Here is a 13342-nt window from a genome sequence, read left to right as displayed (position 1 = left end):
TTTGTCACTGCAGAATTAAAAATAGCAATTAGAAGTTCTGTTTTGCCCTGGTAGTGATTTTTTTTCTGTGAAAATCAATTATCTGCAGCAACTGACTTTTTTTTTTTAATCAAAGCTGGGCTTTTGTTTTAAAAGCACCATAATTCAAAAGTAGAGAACAGATACTAAAAATGCAAGTTCACTGCAAGCTGCTTATGTTTGTCTTTCAGTTAGTGGTCTCTTGCTAAGCTGTAGATCATTATTTTACCAAAATTACTTACGGAATGTAATTTGAGCTCCTCTCTGCACTTACAGCTTTTGTAATAATTCTTCATGGGTTCAGGTCCTTGTGGCTTTTGTGCTTCTGTGGTTAACCCTGTAGCTTCTGCGTACGTTACTGGTTAAAACTTTTAACTCTTGGCTTCACTTGGCTATTGCTGTATGTAGTCTGAAACAGCCAAAAATGTGGAGTGTTCTGACAGATGAATCTGAGAAGATCTTCTGTTGTGTTAGCCACACTTTTTTTTTTCTCTTCTGAGAACTGTTTTACCATTTCTCCCAAGTTGGAGCTGACTGTATCTGTATGAATTAGCTTGTGTCTAATCTCATCCTAAATATCCATCCACAGAGATTCTGCATCCTTGCTTGCAACGTGTTCCTATGTGTTAAAGTTTCTCTTCATGTATAGTCTTTGCAGATTTTGTAACTATGGAATTCGTAATTCATTTAAACTTTGATTACTTTATGAGGGAGAAACTACATATGTTCACCTGCACGGCAGCACAGATTGCTTCACATCTGTGCCCTATTAAGTGGCAAGGAAAATGATTCCTGATTACTGTTGTCTAGGGATCAGTCAGGACTTGCTTCATAGACTCTGTTCAGAAATGCCCAAATGGTGTCCTGTGGGAGGTGCAAAAAACAGAAGAATGGGGGAGAAGTTGTCCTCAAATTCTTGGTTCCTGGTGTCTGTGGAAAACAAAGATTTATGTAATTGAATTTGCTGCAGTCTACTCCTTGGTGTTCCATTTGCGATGTGTGCGTTATTGCAGTAATGCTACTGCCCGTGGCTTTCCCTGCTTGCGTTAGAGGTTCCATTTAAAGTCCTGATCTTTGAGCAGTGTCCTCATAAATTCCTTTAATATCTCTCTGCTGATAAGAATGAAGAGACAAGACATAGTATTAATGTGAAATATCAGGGGAGCCAGTAGCTGAGCAGAGGTCTCCCAAGGGTAGGATTCATAATCCTCTTAAAGGAGAGGAGAGTCAAAGAGGCTTTGGGAGGTCACCTTTTGTGGGGTGAGAAACAATCCTTCATTGAAGCTCTGCCTCCTTGTGATCAGTTGCTCTCCCTTTTTCATCTCCTATATTTCATCTCACAGCGGCAGAAAATATATCTAGATGGATCCTGCAAGAGTCTTGACTGCCGTAAAACTACTGCCTCAGGTTTGCACAAGCAGAGAGTACCTACTGGAAGACAGCTGTGTGTATACGGGTTGATAATCTAATGTGACAGGGTTATGGTACTATGGTCTATTACTCAGGAGACGCTGAGAATGTGCTTTGATCTCAATGGGACCACGTGCTTCTGCTTAGCACTCTGCAGCTTCACCGCAGTTTTACCTGTGCCTTATTTTTGTCACATCTATATTTTACTTGTATTGGAGAATTGTGAGAAATTAGGTGTCTAAATGCCGTCCTAAATGATGGCTTTACTGAATTTCCTTGATGCTTTAAAATCCTTTAATATGTATATTTGAAGAGTAATAATTCCCATGTTAGTGACTGTTAGCAGTCGAGAATCTGAGATGAACTTCTTGCTTCTGAGTTGTGATGTTCTAGTGGTTTGTTGCAACAGAGATGTTGTACCATTTGCTCATGAACACATGGTTCTCTTTGAAAAGACCTACTTTTTTTGCAAGATTGTCCAAATACAGTAGTACTGGAAACTTGCTGCTTATTCAAGAGGTGACCAGAGCTTGAACTCTGAATTTTGGAGGAGTGAACTGTACATGGAGGTAGCCTAGATAGTTGTTTGAGTATGCTGTTCTCTAAGTGACAGCAAGATAACAAGCAGGAATTGAATTTGTTGCATCTCTGAGGCAAAACTAGGACTTCCAGGAATCCCGTTTGATCAGTGCTGTGTCCAGAGTTAGGTGTCACAAGCAGCGACAGGAGCTAACTAAGGTATTGATCATGAGGAGATGGGCGTCAGGCTAAAGTAATGAATTGTATCTAATGAATAAGTGAAGTTCTGAGAAGGCCCTGTAATGTCACCAGGATTAAGGTATCACAGCGCACAGGGAATGGTGAAGTGCTGGGTCTCCAGCAGGTGAAGGATACATACGTGCATCTTTTGGAGCTATGGTGGCCCAAGAGCCCTCTCATGGTGAGGCAGGAGACAAATTACTAGCTCCTGCTTCATGTCATCTTTAGTGTCACTGCAACATATCTGGTGAGGCTTTCACCTTTGAGTATGACAGCACCTGGGGAACTCTGGACTGATGGACAACTACTCTGAGTGGTACCTGCGCTGAAGTTGTGTGCATTGCTGCTGAAACCTGTTTGATTACAGCTCATTTCACAGCAACTACTGCATTGGATTCCTCCATAAAGCCCTTTAGATGGAGCAGCTCTTGCTTCCAAAAAAGTGTAGTTGTGCAGAAGCAGTCAGCTTTCCGAAGTGACTTTCTTAATAGTTTAACCAAGGTAAAGAGAGCCTTGGGTATAACCCAGGCAGCAGTTTCTAAGAATTCTTTGTTGTTCATGAATCAATGTTGTTTGTATAATGTTGTTGTCACTGTTCCTCCTGGCTTTGCTCCCCGGTACTGCTTGCACATGCTGCTACTGTTTGTCATGCTCTAGTTAATCACAACAGGCTGTTTCTCACTCTCCCTTATATATTTTTAGGAGCTCTCTTGCTCTGAAAATTACACTGCTAACAAATAAATTAAAGATTTGTTTTTGAGGAAATAGGGCATTTTAAATATTAATGCTATGTTGTGGAAAATATGAAGAACGAGATCTGCTAATTTTTTTATGTACAATTTAAATTTTTTGTACAAAAGTGTTTTCGTCTGAATGTTACATAGTCATGTTGTGATATTTTGTCTATGCTGATTAAGAGTGCAGCTTTAACCTTCCCTTGCCTTTAGTCACAGGTTCCCACCTTCTCCCTTCTTTTGATGCCAGGGGCATTGTTGAACCACATGGTCAGATCTGTTAGTGACCTGATCTAGCTGAAAGTAACGGGTGTTTTGTTTTATAAGTTGCTGTTTTAGTTTCCTATCAGATCAGGTACTTAATCTAACTGTCTGCAAGAGTGCTGATGTACAGAAGACATCTGGAGAGAGGTAAAAAAGTTGAATGAACTCTCTGCTGGAAGAGCAACTCATGTCTCTTTCAAGTCAGGGTGAGTCTGTGCTCTGGTGTGGTTGCAGGACAGCTGAAGCTGAATTAAATTGGCATTGCTACTTTTCTGCCTGCCCTTATCCTGCTGGATGATTCTTCCCTTTTAGTTTTGTTAGGCACTGGCTCTAAACCAGTTCAGGAAGCCACACTGGCAAAAACAACTTCTTTATCCCCGAGTGTACATTTTTGCCAAGCTGGTTTCTGAGCAGAATCCAGGTGAGTGCCAGTGCTGACTCAGGAGAGAGGACGGGTTTGAAGAGTGCTGGCTAGATTTGTTTAGCTGTCATGGAACTATAACCTGAGATGCATGGTAAGGAGTGAAGGGTAAAATTTGTCAAATACCTGTTTTCTTTGTTTTCTGTGTCCTCGTGGACTGATTTGATGACATATACAAAACCCGGCTGCTGAACAGCTTAGAGACTGTGATTCTTGCCTGGTAAAGCAGGCAAAACAGAGATTGTAGAAATCACGTTTCCTGAAGCTGTTTCATTAACTTGCCTCCTGCCCTGTTCCTAAAGTCAGATCTTGGTGGTTATTCAGTCTTTTGTGCCTTGTTTTCAATGAGAAGGCCTTACGTCGGTGTGTGGCTGATGTAGGTACCTGTCACCAGCTGGAAGCAGGGAACTGAAAACCTGGTCCTTTGGGCAAGTAGGTTGCCGGGCAGCCATCAAATAGGAAGCATTTTCAGTTGGTTTCATTTCAAACAGTATTCAGGCTGGTAATTCGAGAAAAGAACCTTTGGTCTGTTTCTCTCATGGTAATTTCTAAAGCATTCCAGCATTTCATCATTGCTTAGTGTTTATTTTGGTTTTCTATCTTTCTTTTTGTATTTCAATGTTAAAATTAAGCTGCAATTGAAGAGTTCCCACAACCGTAGATAGACTCCTCGCTCCTTGAATGTCACAGTCTTCAAATCGGTGGGAATCTGCACATCATCTAGACTTTAGTTTTTTTGAATGGAAGATCACCAAGATAGTTAATGGTTATGCAACTTATACTAGGGTTTTATTTCAGAACTTGGCCCAAAGCTGTTCTTTCGCATCAGTGACTTTGTTAGTCATGTTTTTGTATTTATTTCAGCATGTGGACTGCAAAAATGACATACAATTTAGGACAAGCAACAGCTCAAGGGAGCTCAGTAGTCATGCCTTACTTGTAGGGTACTCGTCAGCATGACCTCATTTTGTCTCATTAAAGAGACCCTCCACGTGGTTGCAAGCTGCAGCAATCAAGTACCCTACGTGTTCAGTTTAGCAAGTAATCCTGTTCTACAGCAGCTGTGAAATAAGAGGTGAGCTGGGAATGCAAACGTTGGCTTTAGGTACAGGGATAACCATCAGCAATTCAGGCACTTCGTGCTGGCACAACTGTTTGTACAGCTGCACAATAGATTGGGGATCTGACCTGGGCTGAAAAGTAATCCTTAAAAAAACAAAACAAAGTGCTGGTTTATTTTTAACTGCGATCAGTTCCCCAATTTGATTCATGGTGAGACTGCAAACAGTTGTACCAGTGCAGCAGAGCTGAGTGGGAGGGTGCCGCTCACGCGGGTGCAGCTGTCAAAGGATTGCCTGTGTAACCATGGTCTGAAGAAATAACTGAAGGAGGAGTTAGAAACTGATTTGGCTTGATCAGTGCCAAAAGAAATTTGAACATAATACTAGATTTTTTTTTTTTTTAGCCCAGGCATTTGGATGGAGTTGGGCTCATTGTGGAGAATCACTTTAAAGAGCAACCAAGACAAGCAGTTGTCTCCTCCCCAAATATCTGTTTTACCAAGCTAGAGAGAATGAGGTGGATGAATAATGTATCAACATGCACTTTTTCCTTGTGCAGACCAAGCTTTTGATGTTTGGTTGGTTGGTTTTGTCTCTGCTTCCCTATGACGCTGCTGGAGACTGAACTCTTCACCCAGGTTTTCTTTAATTCAATGTTTTTACACATTCTGAAAACAGAAGAAAATTTACAAAGTGCAGGTAGATCGCTTGACTTTTTATTTTGTTCTTTTCATGTAGGTCTTGGTTTTTCCCTTATCTTCTGTGGGTCCCTTATAAGATGATGGAGGGCAAAGAGCCAGAAAACTCTACTTCTTTCTGTTCTTTGGCAGCTCACATATGGTCTGAAAGTGGAGTATATGTGTGCATTTGCCCTTGAGTTGGGAGTTGACTGTTTTTCCTGTTGCAGAATCCTCACTTTGGTCTCTATGCTTTGTGTGTGGCAGGTGTAAAATGCAGCACACTGACTGTTCCTTTCAATTCCTGTCAACTGCTCTGTCAAGCCTCAAAACTGATTTTGTCACTGCACAAGTACTTTGCTTTTCTGGGATTTTGGTGCTTTCAGTCCTCTTGTTCTTACTCAAGCTGGGAGGATCTTGTCTCATCTTGCCACCAGCCTTCCAGATGTCTCTGCTGGCCAGGAGCCTGAGGGACACCAGCCTGAGGTGCAAAACATTTGTGTCTATTGAGTCTGTGTGGAGGTGTGAGTGGGAGCTCCAGCAGTGCTTGCACAAGTGTGTGATGACAGCATCTCTCCAGCTCAGGCCAGCAGGTACTCCAGAGGTGATCAGGCCAGACTGACTCCTTGGCTGTGGCCTTGACACCTCCAAGGACTTCTGGGGCATTTTTTAACCAGGAGAAGATGAGGTAAGAACTTACTTTGGAGGTGCCAGTTGTTCTTTTCCCCCCTGTTGTGTCACAAACCTGAGACTGCCACTCACCTGATTGCAGTCCTCCCCAGTGCCATCCATCTGGCTAAGCTCTGTGCACATTACCACAAAATCACACCTTCCTTTTCTTCCAGCGGAGGCTTGCTGGGTGATATGTTTGTGTGCTGGTTCCACACAACCACCACCAGCTCTGACTCATTCAGCATCAGCAGATTTGTGTGGTGCATCTGTCCCACCTTCTGATGCTGCTAAGGTTGTAGAATTTGGTACCCGCAGCTGCCATGGAAGTGCAGTGTTTCTGAACATACTCCTCCTCGTGCTGAGCTCAGCATAGTTGTTCCATCGTCTTTCTACTGGGGAGGCATCTGGGTGGAGTTGCAGGGATGTGGCTGGTTTATTTAAGCCGCTCTTGGGGAGAAGGCCAAGGTCTGTGACTAAAGAGCAGGTACGCTTTATTACCAGCATCAATGAAAACTGTAAACATAGGATTTTTTGAAGCAGGAGGTGAAATTGTTCTCTATGCTGAATTCAGTCTAGAAGTAGAGTTAGAAATTCTTTCCAAGTTACTCTTTGAGCCGAATCTCTTCCATGGGATTGATGTGATTTTTTTTTTTTTTTTTCTTTCCCCTTTTTTTCCCCTATGAACACAAGGACTATTGTTTTCTGCCATTGAGTTTTCTGCTACGACCCCCTTTGCTAGTGTGAATTCAAGAAATGTCTTTTCTTGGTGTGTTAGGTTGATTCCTTATGGTTCATGACTGTTGAAAATATGTTCCTTTCTGTCTTTGACTGTTGGATCTGAGAGCTGTGCTGAACAGCAGCATTTGTGTTACAAATAACTGATGTCCAGCAGAGACCTTTTTCTTCTTTGCGAGACGAAGAGAAGCCAGAAGTTGGCACATAGGAAGCTGAGCAATGAGGCCTCGCAAGCACTGGTCTACCTTAAGCTCTTCTCTAGAAAACACATGTCTTATTCTCATCTTGCCTATAAAATGCAAAGCTGATATTGGATGACCCTGCTCTCCTAGGCACAAGCTTGGAAGAAAATCTTCTGGGCTGGTACTGATAAAGTGACCTCTTCTTCATGTACATATTCCATCAGGTCTTGCTGCTATGGAAACTCTTGGGCTTGGGCTGAAGCCAGTGCTTCTGAATGGAGAAGGAAGGTGCCCTTTACTATTGAGGCAGGGTATATTTGTGGTGAGGTGCAGCAGGATTCGGTGCTCATCCTTCCTGCCTACTGGAGAGGAAAGAGTGGTGATGACCTGACCAGGGCTGGACCTTCTTCCAGTGTCCCCTTTGCAGTGACAGCACTGACAAGGACTGGCAGGTCCCCAGGCAGCCTGTGCCCTCCTGCCAGTGTGCCGCATTTCTCCAGTGAAGCAGGGGAAGCCTGGAGAGAAGAGCAGCAAGAGAATTGAATGAGCTTATATCATCCCTATTATGTGCGGTCCTCTCCTGCTCCCCAGCCTGATGTTATCGCAGTCGTGCTGGCTTTTCCAGCACCAGGCAGAACAGGAATACAAGCTGGAAGAGGCTGTTTGAGCCCTGGCTTTAGTAACCCTCACTTGCAGACAGCTGCATGGCAGATGTTCGCAAAGCGTTGCAGAACACTTGCTCCTACATGTTGCCAAACATGACAGACATTCCCTATGCACTGTTGTGTGCTGAGGCTTGGCATTAAAAAGAAGTTACCACTGTAGTGTGCCAGCGTGAGAAGACAGTGTTGTCTGTGCCCTGGGTCTGGATCAGAGCAAGGAATTCAGGTACCTTGCCCCTCTATGCAAGCACGCTGTGCTTTATGGGTAGGTGACAGCAGAAGGGCCTTTTGTAATTCCTGCTAATCTGGCCTCTAAGAAAAAAGCCTTCTTTAACCCCAGATCTAGGTAGTGGTTTTAATGAGTGGTTTAGGCATTCCAGCCATAGTTACAAGTGCGTAGCTCAACGTCTCTTTCTGTAGAAAGAACTGGAAAGGTTTGGCTTCTGCTCCTTTCTTATGAAGAGGAGAAAATTCTTGGTCTCACAGACTGCTGGCAGAAGTGCTGAAGCTTTGTGACTAGTGTGAGATTATATATATATATATATATATATATATATATATGGCACAAATAATTTTCCTTCAGATCTCTAGGAGGCAGAAACATGGGGTATGCCTAAGGACTTGTATTACAAGCCTGATTTTGTGCTCCTTTCTGTAAGCTCAGTCAAGATCTGTCTTAGATTAGGCTCTTCCCGTGTGTGCACTTCAGCAGTTGGTGTGTTGTGCCCTGTTGTTGAGGCAGGAAGAGTATTGGTGAAGGAAACATGGTTTTGTTCAGCTGCTGGCACAGGGTGGAGCACACCAGTTAGTGGTGGTTGTCCTCTCCCTGGCCTTTGTTTAGTGCAGTTCCTCTACCACCCTCACTCTTGGCATTCTGCTTCCCAGCTGGTGTTCTTCAGCAGCTTTCCCTAAAATGATGCATTAAGGATCATATTCCACTCTCTGGCTTTGATCTGAAGAGGCACACTTGCCTTGGTGAGGGCAGCATGTCCAAAAAGGGCCGTACAGGGCAATAGTTGAAGTGCTAGACAAGATGCAGGAGGGGGCTCAGAATTCAAAGCCGTGTGCTCAGGCAGGCTAGGAAGGGTTGTAGCTTCCTGGATACTAGGCCGGCCAAATGTTTCTGGTTACGTCCTACATGCTGCAGGTTCTTGCAGAGCTGTGCTCTTTGCCCAGGGCTAATCTCCATTTTCTGCTGACTAGACAGACGGGTCTCAAGTTTGTGGGTCAGCTTTTGCACTGGGAAGCTGATCTTATAGCACAGTGGGAGACACCCAATCCAACATGACTAGAAAGTGCCATGCTTTTCAGCATGGATGCTGGCTGTTTCTGCTCTTTGCCAACAAGACTGGCTCACAAGAAGCAGTCACGAGGCACCCATCGGCCAGATGCTGTAGTCCTCTTGCCTCATATACTGGTATTTTATATTCTTGTGCTTTGCTCCTGACTGCTCTGGGGTTGTTAAAGCAAAGTCCAACTTTTGTCAGCATGACCTGGTGGTCAGTGTTTATCCCTCGCCTGAGGCCCAGCTCCAAAATTGTCCGTGACCATCTGCCTTGGTCGGCATCACTGCAGGTCCTGCGGGCTGGCCATGGTTGGAGGAGCCGCAGCAAGATGATGCTGGGAAGACAGACGTGCAGGCTGCTTACAGTGAAGGTGCTTAACGCAGTCAGCTTTCTTGCTGTGTTAGACATCACAACTTAAAATGTTCATTCTTTTTATTTCGGAGAATAGCTTTACTAGTGAGTCGTGAAGCAGTTTTTCTGCACAAGACGACTCATGAAGAGTGGGAACATCAGCATCGTGGTGCAGTGCATGGTAATTCTCACACCTGTTGCAGTACCGCTCTCCGTCCCCACCTCTGAGGACATTCCCTGTCACCTGAATTCTCAAGGAGGACATCCCTGCTCTTCCCACTGTGCGGTTCCCATGGTGGCATCTGTGGGTGGTGGTTCTCTGGCCGTGTGAACTGGCAGGAACAGGAATAGCCTTGGTTCTGGTGGTGGTTTGGTGAGACATTGATAGTCTTCAGCCAGGATACTCTGGCTGGTCATTCAGAGCACAGCACTGTTTGTTCCTGTGGAGAGGCACATTCCTTTCTGGAGAGTAATGTTGGGTTTGGGACAAGGTTTGCCCTGCTTGATGGTTGGGAAGAGCAGAGTTACCTTGTGTGTCTTCCTGGCTTTTTTTGGACATATTTTGTGCATTACTACAATAAAATGCAGCTTATTGTTCTTTACGTACATCCTGCTAATAAGTGTTTGAACAGTGAGGTATGCAGTTCACTTTTGGAACAGGTATACTGACAGGCATCTAAACGTAAATAGAGAGTAAATTCTCTCGCAATACAAGAGTTTCTTACTGGGGTTGGTAATGGAGTGTGGGATGTGGTATGTCCTTCTGTAGCCGCCAAAAACTGCTCTTGACCCTCACCCCCTGTCTTTCCCAGGTCTGGCTTGATGGGTCGTCTGTCTTGCTAACTATAGATCTGTCTGTTGGAAGGGAGATGCTAAGCTGGCCTAAATACCGTACTGCCGTTGGAGCTATAGCGGTGGCATTGGACAGTACCAAAGGGTCTGCAGGAATGAGCTGGTCTCCCTCAAGCTGTCGTGTGGATTGTGCATTTCACAGAATAATTGGAAGGACTCTGAATTTTATAAGCCAGCTAAAATAGTTGAACTCATGCCTTTTTTTTAACAGATGAAGGGTGAGATTAATATTTAGGCCTTCAAATAGTTTTCTGTTATACTTGCTTGAAACTGCTCAGATTCTTCTGTCTTTATTTGTGGATAGTGTCCACGTTTAGTAATGACCTGTTACTGTTAGTCTAAAAAACACTAAGCTGTATCTGAGCTATAAAGCATCTTGTTTTTCAAGCCCTGCAGACAGCTTCCTCTTTAGAAATGTTGTCTCTGAAACGCTGCTTAGAATCATGGAATCATTTCAGTGGGAAGAGACCCTCACTTGCTACAAAGTATTTTTTCTTGGGTTCACTTGTACCTGGGAAAACACTGGATATATTGCTCTTTTCTGTAGGATAGTGAAAGTGTCTGAAGCTATTGAGTCTGCACTGATTATCCTCTTTCTCTGCAGTACAGGTACTAGTGCTTCCTTCTGTTGCTGACAAAACTGAGACCCCAGGACACTTTGTGACCAGCATTCAGTGAAAACTGGGACTAGTACCAGACTTAAGCATCACGTGCCTGTCTCCTGAGTATGGCAGCTACTGTTATCACACAGATGAAGGTCTTGTTTCTCTTGTCCCGTGAAGTTTAAACTACAGGAAGGTGTGAAGTTAAACTTCTCCTGTGTTGTTTGGAATAACTGGAAACTCTGCATTAGCCATTGGCAAGATAAAAGAAACCGAATCCAAGACAAACCTGCGTCAGCAAGGGGAGATTTAAGTCCCGTAAAGCATTTATCTGAAACCTGCGATGTGCTGATCTGTTGCAGATGCTGGCATCTTGCTTGTTCTTGGGCATTAGCTACCGTTAAACCAAACTAAACTGTATGTGATGTAAGCAAGCCTCTGCTGCTTAAATTTCTTCTTGGTGATAAAGCAAATAAGAGAGAGGAGATAAATCCACGGTGTGTTTTTTGTCGTTGTGATAAGACTCAGGCTCTGAGTGAGTTTAGGAGACAGACTTGGAAGGATACCTTCAAGAGACTTTGGTATGAGTTACTACAGAAAGAGACCATCTGTGGTGGTGATTTGTTGTTTTCATTGTGGTTTTTTTTTTTCCCCCTTCCTATTCCCTGCCCCACACCTTAAAAGCCAGCTGAATATGCACATTGTTCCCCTTACACTCTATGTAGCTGTGTGGTCATGTAACCACAAAAGGAAATGTTTTCCATCAGATCAGTGAGATGATTCAACCCAAATGTGCGTACACTCATACGATGCTGAAATCCAGGGCGAGGGAGCAAGCGGGAACGTGTGGGCAGGGAGAGGGCAATGTTGTCATGTTGTGGGGAGCTTTTGGGTTAGATTGGGTTAAACATGTTATGAAGTATTGCCCTTCTTTTTGAATCTCTTGAGCAGCATCTCTTCCATGATGAAATAGGAGGGGAGGGAGAAGAGCCCATCTCCACCCAGGCTTCCCAGCCTGGCAGTGTTGTGTGGCTGCAGAGACATCCCGTGGCCAGATGCGGAACAGCACAAACCATGTCCTCGTTCAGGCCTCCAAGATCACTCTGTTCTTAAATTATTGCCCTCAGCTGTGGCTGTGCGCAGAAACTGGAGATTTGATGAATTCATAAACTGTAGTCACCATATGGTTCTTGTACCAAAGACCAAATAACTCATCGTTGTGAGGAGATGCTGTTGTGTTTTCCTCAGCAGCCTTGGGAGCAGCTATGATCTAAGCTGGAAAGGGGAAAGCATCTGGAGAGAATTTGGATGGCTTTACTTTTCCATCTTCCTGTGGCTGTTCTGGGCACTCTGCAAACATTAAAAGAGCATCTGTCTTCTCCAAAGCATTTCTAATCTCACTTGGATTTAGCAATCTCTTGCCTACTTCCGGAGATCAGGGGCCTGTTGTACATGTGGGTGCTGTAAAAGCATCAGGAAATAGCTGTCGTCCTGAAGGGCTCAAAGTAATAAAGGAGAGAATCAGAGTGGAATCTGTTCAGTTATAGCATGCACACAGCGACAGAACAAATTGTCTTATTCTGAGAGTCTTGCTTCTTTTCAAACTGTGACATGTGAGTCGGTAAAGGAGGAAACAGTGTCAGGGTAGGAGGTGAACAGAAATTATTTAGTTGTTTAGATGTTAAGAATGCAGATTCTTGAAATGTTTGTTCTGCCTGTGTTAGTTCTGTCACTTGCTGACAGGCAGGTGTGGGCTTGGTTTTAATTGTGCTGTAGCTCACAGTTTGTGCTCCAGTGTCACAATGCCTTGCTGATAAAATGAACTAAAGGAAGGAAATAGGGAGGCTCAAAATATTCATATCTCCTCCTTTCCCTGTCTCCTGTCAGCCCCACTGGAGAAGCTCTAGATGCCTCTGATTCAGTGTGTGTTTACCTCAAAGATTGAAGAGGTGGTGAGGTGTGTGCTGGAACAAGTGGAATGTAAACAGAGGACAGAAGAGGAGCAGTTATGGATATAAATAAGCACCAAAACCTTTTCCTAAGAAATAGTGAATGCAAGCAGTCCTCCCTTCACAGGAATCTCCTTTGCTTTTACAGATTGTTATAAGGAAGCAGATTGCCAGGATTTCCCCCCTGTGGCTGCCTGACCGCTGCTGAGCTGCCCCTCCCAGCCCATGTGGCTCTCCCCATACTCCAAGAGTGCACCTGGTGCCCAACGCAATGTGTGTTTGTCAAACCATGGAAGTGGGCAAGTATGGCAAGAATGCCACTCGATCCGGAGGCCGGGGGGTCCTGCTGGAGCCTTTCATTCACCAGGTGGGCGGCCACAGCAGCATGATGCGCTACGATGACCACACTGTCTGCAAGCCCCTCATCACCAGGGAGCAGCGCTTCTATGAGTCTCTGCCCCCGGAAATGAAGGAGTTCACGCCCGAATACAAAGGTGAGGCCTGTTTCATTCCAGAATGCAGTTGTGTGCTTCAAGAGCCAGCCAACCCTCTCATGTTCCAGCAGCTGCTCATGTCTTCTGGTGTCATGTTAGTTGTTGTTTTTATTTCTTCCTCTTTTGTAGGCTAGCAATTGGACAGGAGTACTTGGAAAGGAGGAAGTTTGGGGTTTTTTTTGCATGCAGAGTTTAATGTGCTTCTCTTTTAGA

General features: G+C 44.3%; 1 protein-coding gene across 8 annotated transcripts in view; it reads left to right on the top strand.

Annotated features, from left to right (window-relative positions):
- IP6K1 (inositol hexakisphosphate kinase 1) overlaps nucleotides 1-13342 on the top strand; it is a 37662-nt gene that overhangs the window by 15391 nt on the left and 8929 nt on the right. For all 8 annotated transcript variants that reach the window (XM_065845480.2, XM_065845481.2, XM_065845479.2 and 5 more), the window contains one exon: nucleotides 12784-13129. In XM_065845480.2, coding sequence (XP_065701552.1) covers nucleotides 12907-13129 — 223 coding nt within the window. In that variant the 5' untranslated portion in view covers nucleotides 12784-12906. The remainder of the gene's footprint in view (nucleotides 1-12783; nucleotides 13130-13342) is intronic.

Source organism: Patagioenas fasciata, chromosome 10 (genome assembly GCF_037038585.1).
Source record: "Patagioenas fasciata isolate bPatFas1 chromosome 10, bPatFas1.hap1, whole genome shotgun sequence".
NCBI lineage: Eukaryota > Metazoa > Chordata > Aves > Columbiformes > Columbidae > Patagioenas > Patagioenas fasciata.
This window is presented reverse-complemented; position numbering and strand designations above follow the sequence as displayed.